General features: G+C 39.6%; 1 protein-coding gene across 1 annotated transcript; it reads left to right on the forward strand.

Moving 5' to 3' along the window:
• The first annotated feature begins 740 nt into the window (after positions 1-740).
• Positions 741-4,392, forward strand: adra2b (adrenoceptor alpha 2B). Its single transcript, XM_060930680.1, has one exon. It carries the CDS (start codon positions 1,070-1,072, stop codon positions 2,612-2,614), a length of 1,545 nt encoding a protein of 514 aa, XP_060786663.1. The 5' UTR covers positions 741-1,069; the 3' UTR covers positions 2,615-4,392.
• Positions 4,393-8,997: the final 4,605 nt, after the last annotated feature.

The raw sequence follows: 8,997 nt of genomic DNA on the forward strand, positions 1-8,997 counted from the left end.
AAACTGCACTGCTTCTTCACGCCTTTCTTTCTCTCTCTCTCTCTCTTTCTGTGATCTCAACCACCAAAGGCGCCTTTCTGCAACACCTGGACATTTTTACTAAACCCAAATTCTAGTTTTTTCTCTGGAGGACTGAGAAATAATACTGGACTTTTCACCCAGAACCTCTTCTTTTTTTTTTGTGCCATAGAATTTCCTAACAGTGGGTACATTTTAAATATTTATATATTTTGAAGAAGGAAAAAAAAAGTCTTAAGTATAATGCAGATTTGAAATCTGTACTTATTTCTAGTGCTTATATTATTATGGGGATTGATTTAGGTTGGGATTGATATTGAATATTCATTTAGAGATTTATATTTCAAGTCTATAATAAGCTTATACGTGTGTTCATGAAGAACATTTTAATATATCCATGTTTATTATATGCAATTTTATAGTTATACAATATTGAAAGATATATTAATATATTAAGGGAAAAAATCAAATGAAAAATGACAGAATGCTTTCTGAAAGGCAGCGATACAATTTTCTGTAGTGACTGCTGAGATTTTGTAAATATGTGTCCTCAAGCTAATATTATTAACATTTTTAGTGACTTTTTACAACGTTATACTGTAATACAAATATCTTATAATCGTACCCGTTTGATAAGTGAAACAACAGCAAGTAAGTCTTGCTTATAAACCAGTTTTGTTTTTTATTTCGAAGCTTTCTTTTGCCCAAATGGAGCAATAGCTCGAACAGAAAAAAAAACGGATACATCGGTTATAAATCAAACAGCTATGATCTGAGTATTTTTAGCTGTGCGGAGGAAGAGAATGGACTTGCAGGGAATAGAGGAGAGAGAGAGAAAGGAATGCAAAGTTTCCAGGATATATCACTGCAAGAACAGGACACGATTTTAGCCATGATCTGCATGTGGCTTGATTTCATCGGTGTTTGTGTGCAGACTTGACACTACAAAATCCAATACCAGTTCTTAAAAAGACTTCTGCGAAAGGGCTAAAACGGCTCGCTGTTCAGAATCGCTGAGCCGAGAAGTTTTACAGGCAGAGCAACGACAATCATGCCGAACCATGAGACTTTAGGAATAGACCAAAACGTCAGTGGCACCACAGCAGCTTTGTCTTCAACCTCCAACGAGAGCATGAAATCACCCTCGTATTCTCCTGAAGCAATGGCAGCCTTCGCCACAGCAATTACTCTCATGATTCTCTTCACCATCGTGGGAAACATACTCGTCATCATCGCTGTTTTGACAAGTCGTTCTCTGAGGGGGCCACAGAATCTCTTCCTGGTCTCGTTGGCTGCGGCGGACATCCTGGTGGCTACGTTGATCATCCCGTTCTCGCTAGCCAATGAGCTGATGGGCTACTGGTACTTCCGCTCAGTGTGGTGCGAGATCTACCTGGCGCTGGATGTGCTCTTCTGCACGTCCTCCATCGTCCATCTGTGTGCCATCAGCTTGGATCGTTACATGTCCATATCACGTGCTGTGACATACGGGGCTCAGAGGACGCCACGCCGCATCAAATGTGCCATCTTAGTTGTTTGGCTCATCTCAGCTGTCATCTCTTTCCCACCGCTGCTCTCCATGAACAAGAACCAGGGGAACCCCAGCTCCTCCGATGGACCCCAGTGCCAGCTCAATAACGAGCGCTGGTATATTCTCTACTCCACCATCGGCTCCTTCTTCGCCCCTTGCCTCATCATGATCCTTGTCTACATGCGCATTTATCAGATCGCCAAGCAGCGCACAAGATGCCCACCAGGAGAGCCGAGGAAAGAGATCCCCGCCTGCGCCACAACTCCAAAAGATAGAGCTCTCCAAAATGGAAGAGGAGGTGGCATGAATACGCCATGCACCCCTCAGAGAAATCCATCCACTCCACGACCACCCACTCTCACCGTGCCTCAAGCCGAGGGCAAAAACCATCCAGCAAGCACCAACACCCTGAATCCACCCCTTTCTCCCTGTAAAGAGATGACTCCCAGCACTCCTACCCCTCCTCCAGGTCAAACTCCTTCCCTTTCACCTTCCATCTCCTCCATGCAAAAGCAAGACGCCACCAATAACAAACCCAAACAGACCAAGAAGGAGAAAAGGAACGAAAAGAAACCTGACAACAACAATGGTGAGAGCTCAAGCACTGATTCAGACACAGAGCACGGGGTGGGTGTTGAGATTCCCATGACTCCTGGTGCTGATCTTGACACTAGTATTCACTCACCAGCCACCATCCAGAAGTACAGAGACATGATCACTACAACCAAGGGCACAAAGTTGGCTTCAGTGAAGCTCAAACAGGACAGGTCACCTAACTCGGCTCGCCGCAAGGCCATGGTGAACCGGGAGAAACGCTTCACCTTCGTTCTGGCAGTGGTCATTGGTGTATTCGTCGTCTGCTGGTTCCCTTTCTTCTTCTCCTACAGCCTGCAGGCCGTGTGTCCTGAAACGTGCAAGCTTCCCACGCCGGTCTTTACATTCTTCTTCTGGATTGGTTACTGCAACAGCTGCCTCAACCCCGTCATCTACACCATTTTCAACAAGGACTTCCGCAGAGCCTTCAAGAAGATTCTCTGCAAAAATACCAAGGGTACATTCTTTTAACGAGCACCTGGGGAAAAAAAAACACTTTAAAATAGAAAAAAAGCACAACTTCTTTCTAAGAGTGTAAATAAGAGGTTCTTTGTGTAGCTGCGCAACGATAAAGCACATTGTACTGTTTTTGATAAGTGTTGTTCGACAGAGTCAGACTGTGAATTCATGTGGAGTCTTGCAGGTTTACAATGTTCCATTGCTCATGCCACAGACGCACAGTGGACAGCAGAGGATGAACATGATTTCATCAAGACGGAGAAAAAGGAAAAAGACTGTGCACCTGTGACGATCAGATTAAAAAAAATGGGAGCACAACACAATAGTGGCTCCCTTCTTCGCCTTTCTAAGAAAACCTGCCCTCAGGGATAGTATGTGCATGAGTTTCAAACCAACCCATCTCAGTCTTATTTGATCCACGCATCATTCGCTTGTACACCCGTGACAACACAGACAGCAGAATCTCCTCCTTGATAGCTGACAAGCTTTAATGCTGCAGAACGAAGAAAGAGAAGCTCTCGCTCGTATGGAACACCTTGCCAGAGACAAGGTGTATGCAGCTGATAAGTTCCAGGTGACACCGGATGGAGTCATGATTTCCCAAAAATTCCCGTTTCCAGCATCTCGGTAATGCAGGCACACTTGCTGGAGTACACAGAGGAAAGGGTGATTATCGTACAGAGGCTTGGCCTGCTTTGCTAATGCACTGAACATAGATGCAGTTGCTCTGAGGTAGATAAGGATTAGTCTTCGTGCCATTGACTCTGATTATAACTGGACCTTTTTTTTTTTTTCACTTTTCTCTACAAGAACTCTGCCCTAAACGGCACTACAGCACCCTCACTGTTCAGCAGGGTGATACTTTGGGACTAAGGGCTGATGGCAATGACACTTCCTGGGCTTTTTCCCTGTCTTATTTGATGATTAAAGTGTCATGTGCATATGTGTGGGTGTGTGTGTGAGTGGGTGTGTGTGTGAGTGAGTGAGTGAGTGAGTGAGTGAGTGAGTGAGTGAGTGCATGTTGTGTGTGACTGCCTCATGTGCGAATGTGAATGTGAGTGTGTGCTGTGGGTGAATGTGTGTGCGTATGTGATGTGCAGGAAGGTTTGTATTTGCGCCGTATGAAGAAATGTCATTCCTCATCTTTACCATCGGCACTTAATAGAAAATATGTGTTTTGATTAAAAAACAACAACAACAACAACGTACTACCAAAACGTTGCATGCCTTCTCTGCCAGCCTGTGCCAATACCTCCCATCCCATCCATTGTGCCAATGCTGTTACACCTGCGCTTATTATCTAAATGGCACAAATGTGGATTTCGATGTTCAATGAGGCCCATGAACGATTTTGCTTTTGTATTATTTATTTATTTTTTTTTTCATTTCTGCTCTTTTTTTTCTCCCTGGCTTGTTTTCATGCAGTTTTCATTTTCTCTGTAAGCTGGATGGAGGAAATAAAAAAAAAAGGTTCAAAATTGTTCTGTAAAAATAATTCATCAAGTGCTATATCTGGTATTTACATTGTTTCACTGAATTGTCTTAAGTGGTTGTTGCGTTTGGTTTTCCTCTGTAAGGACACTGCGTTTGGGCTGCACTCTACAAAGCTTTGCAAACGTTTCATCCTCCAGATCTCTATCCGTGTAGTCTGTTTGATTTCCTCCACTCTTTGGAAATAAAGCCACTGAAATACGAGCTCCACTCACTCGAGTCACATTCTTATGGCTATACTGGGAGAGCAACAGCATCCCTCACTATAACGGTGACACGAAATAATGAACATTTCCTTTCTTTAAACATGTCTCGGGATATGATTTTGACACATGTTTCTCTTAAACAGGAACCAGCCTGTTACAAAATGCCATTAAATTTTTCTAATAAATATTTCAGCATATCTTTGTTTTTTTAAAAGCCATCTATTCAGCTGTCATGCTCAAGCCTAGTATGTGAGAGCTTCCCATTCACAGTGTGCTGCAATTTTGTAGACACAACAACCCCAATTTCCATATTTATTTCTGCGGCATGGATATACTGGCAGAATAAGCTAGCGGTTTGCAGCGTCTGTGTTTAAAAAAGCGAGCGCAATCTTAGGATGTTTTTCGGTATGAATTAAACATGAATAAAACTTTACTGTGCAGCTGAAAGCTGTAATGTTATGAGGTTGCTACAATGGGGCAGTGCCAAACATTTAACAAAAAATAAATAAATATGCAAGACCAAATCAGAAAAACGCAACAACAAAACCAAAACAAATAGCAAATTTTAAAAAAAATGCAACAAAACAAAAAAACAGCAAATCAAAAGACACAAAACCAAATACAAAACCAATAACACACACACAAAAAAAATCAACATTAACTCAAAACAGAAAGGGGAGGCCCTTATAGAACGTCACGTGCTTGTTGCTGATTGGAAAAACAATATGAAGGAAAGAGAATTAAACATTTTCAAGTTGTTGTCCAGTTACTGAGCAAAAATTATTGGATTTTTGATTGAGATTTTATAGAGATGTTATTATAGAAACATTATTATAGGGATGTTATAATAGAGATGTTATTACATAGATGTTATTATAGTGATATTATAATAGTGATGTTATAGAGATGATGTTTTTGTGATGTTATTGTAGAGATGTTATTATGGAGCTGTTAGAGATGTTATTATATGGATGTTGTAATAGAGATGTTATTGCAGGGTGTTATATTGATGCTATTATAGAGATGTTATTACAGGGATGTTATAATATAGATTTTTTTTTATGCTGATGTTATGATAGTGATGTTATTGTAGAAATGTTATTATAGGGATGGTTATTAAAGGGATGTTATAATAGAAATGTTATGATAGTGATGTTGTAGAGATGCTATAATAGAGATTTTTTTTTGATATTGACATTATTATACGGCTTTTATAATAGATATGTTATTATAGGGATGTTTTTATAGATGTTATTGTAGAGATGTTATAGTGATGTTATAGCGATGTTCTTGTAGAGATGGTATTATGGAGATGTTATTGTAAAGATATGATAGATATGTTATTGTGCACATGCTATTACAGGGATGTTATATTGATGTTATTATAGACATGTTATTGTAGGGATGTTATTATACTGATGTTATTATAGATATGTTATTATAGGGATGTTATAATAGAGATGTTATTATAGATATGAGTAATTCTTTATTGTGAATAACGAGGCTAACTTTAGTCTAGTTTTCAGAATCTACATACATTAATACTGTGGATCAGCAACAAGCATGTGATTCTAAGTGAGGATGTCCCCTTTCTAAGGACCGCCCCTTTCCATTTTCAGTCGATTTTGCTGTGTTTCTGACTTTGCTCTCATGCTTTTGGTTTGTTATGTTTTACACTTACAGTCCACCATTTCTGAATGCTGAATTAAGTACTGAAATAACTCTTAGGGTACTGAATTATGAGATACAGTGCTGAACTTTTTGAGTCCTGAATTAACACCAGGAGTACTGAATTAACACTTACATTTCTGAATTAACACCTAGAATGCTGAACTAATATCAAATGTAGCCTATTGACTTTTAGATCAACGCATTAACACCTGGGCTGAACACCTCTTATAGTTCTGAATTAATACTTATGCTACTGAAAAAACTCTTAAAGTGCTGAAATAATATGAAACACCATGAACATTGTCAGACCTAATGCTAATACAGAGCTGATTGAGCAATTTGCTGTCTTGCCATCTAAACTACCTATGTGTCATGTTCACAGTTATATCATCAGATTAATGTACTTAAAGTTGTCTTGTACGGCAAAACTAATCCCCTAAAGAGGGTTGTCTTGGACTGTGACATATGTGAGGTCTCCAAGCCTGAAACTAAAATATCTACAGCTGGAACTGTGATAATAAAAATACCACAATCTGGCAACCCATGCCAAATTCAATCCTCCTATGCAGTGGATTTTGATTCCAGTCTGGCCACTCTGAGTAAACACAATATAACCGTGCAAATCTGGATCAACTGTGATCAGTTATGGTGATCCACTCTGGCAACCCTGATCAAATTTAATCTGATTAACCTTAATCAATCACAAACCAGATTCAATCTCATCAGTCTAATGTGGTGACGTGATCAATTTGGACTCCAGTCTGATCTAATTTGACTGGTCAGCAACAATGGCAATCCACCTCAAACTCATTTTATTGAAGAATAGCAATATGGCAACCCAAACTGAGGCTCAGAGGAGGAACAGGTGGGACAAAACATAACTTCAGGTTTGGACCAAAAAAAAAAATCCTAAACCTCTCTTTTTCTCTGTCTGCAGTCAAACTTTTCTGCAACCCTGGGACATCTCATTCCAGTTTATTTCTCTGGAGGACTAAGAACTAATTTTGGACATTTCATCAATGACTTTTTTTTTATTTTTTGGATGCCAAATAATTTCCTAACAGTGGATACATTTTCAATATTTATATATTCCTGGGGAAAAATAAATCTCTATTCATTCTCCTTTATAGTGCAAATTATTTATGGAGATTTACATTTTAATCAATATTGAATATTTATATACAGATTTATATTTAAAGTCTTATAACATTATATATGATCATCAAGACAATTTTAATATGTCCATATTTATCATTTGCAATTTTATACACTATATGGCCAAATGTAGCTATGTGGACACCTGACCATTACACCCATATGTGCTTCTTCTCCAAACTGCTGCCAACAAAGTTTAGAGAACAAAGATGGAGGTAATAATGGCATAAATGTGCTGCGTATGCCTCAGAGAAATCCATCCACTCCAAGGATACCTCTTTTCCCCATGCCTCAAGCTGAGAGCAAAAATCGTCCAGCAAGCACCAACACCCTGAATCCACCCCTTTCTCCCTTTAAAGAGATGACTCCCAGCACTCCTACCCCTCCTCTAGGTCAAACTCCTTCCCTTTCACCTTCCATCTCCTCCATGCAAAAGCAAGACAGCCAATAACAAACCCAAACAGACCAAGAAGGAGAAAAGGAATGAAAAGAAACCCAAAAACAACAACAACAACAAAAACATGGTGAGAGCTCAAGCACCAATTCAGACACGGAGCACGGAGGGGTAGGTGTTGAGATTCCCGTGACTTCGGGTGCTGATCTTGACACTAGTATTCACCACCAAGAAGTACAGAGACATGAGCGATCACTACAGCCAAATCAGCTTGCCACAAGGCCATGATGATCTGGGAGAAATGGTGTGTTCCTCGACTACTGATTCTCTTTCTTCTTCTCCTACAGCCTGTAGGTCGTGTGTCCCAAAACATGCAAACTTCCCAAGTCTCATTAGATACATGATAGGAGCATATTTGGGATATTGGGATATCTTATTAGACACTTGGGTTATCTCATTAGATACTTGATGGAAGCATATACTCACTTACAGCATTCTTTTATTCATTCTGAGTAAAATTCTTTATCTTGTTGCCATCTGAATAACCAGTTTGTTAAAATTGGGAGCCAATCAACTAAGGGTAACAGGACCAGAGGTGGACAAAGTACCCAACTTCATTACTTAAGTCAAAGTACAGATCCCGCTGGTCAAATGTTACTCCAATACAAGTGAAAGTTGGACAGTCAAATTTGTACTCAATTTAAAGTACTGAAGTGCTTTTAAAGATACTTAAGTATTAAAAGTACATTTTCTGTCAATGCATCATTGTATTATTGCCACAATGCTTACAAAACCTAACGTCTCTGAAGCAACTGACTGGATTCACTGACTAACCTCTAGAATAAACGCCTGGTCGAATGTCACAAAATGAAACACAACTGAACTGAAAAAAAGAGCCATTGTCATTTTAATTTTATTTTTAATTGTAACACTCCTCCCCACCACCACAAAGCAGCATGGTATTGTTCTGACCCAGCTCTGGCAGTGTGCACACATGTATGTGTATGTTAATCAGGAAGACAGTGGAATAGCTGTAAATGCAGCTTGCTCAGAAATAAAAATGGCAATCCAATCTGAGTAAAACCCAGGTCCACATCTCGAGCTTAATAACTGCCCAACAGCAACTCTGCTTTAAGCAAGACAAAAAAATGCAAAATCATCATCTGACATCAAAACAAAAAATTCCAGCAATTTGTTGTTAATGACTAGTACAATACTGTCCATCTCACAGGTCTCGTGTGTGTGTGTGTGTGTGTGTGTGTGTGTGTGTGCGCGCGCATGCATGCGTAATTGTATGTATCCATGCACATATGAATCTGCCTGTGGAATCATGGTGGTTTAATGTTAAGCTAACTAGTCAGTGAAGCACCACCTGACATGCTAGCAAACTCTTTTCAAACTCAAAATCATATTGGGTTGCTAATGTGACTAGAAAAGAAAGATTTCTACATTTTGTTTATTTGGCAAGATTATGGTAA

Source organism: Neoarius graeffei, chromosome 10, assembly GCF_027579695.1.
Source record: "Neoarius graeffei isolate fNeoGra1 chromosome 10, fNeoGra1.pri, whole genome shotgun sequence".
In the NCBI taxonomy this organism is placed as follows: Eukaryota; Metazoa; Chordata; class Actinopteri; order Siluriformes; family Ariidae; genus Neoarius; species Neoarius graeffei.

Bases quoted from the DNA above. Each gene is read 5' to 3' on its own strand.
- adra2b (XM_060930680.1), top strand. From the start codon at position 1,070: ATGCCGAACCATGAGACTTTAGGAATAGACCAAAACGTCAGTGGCACC.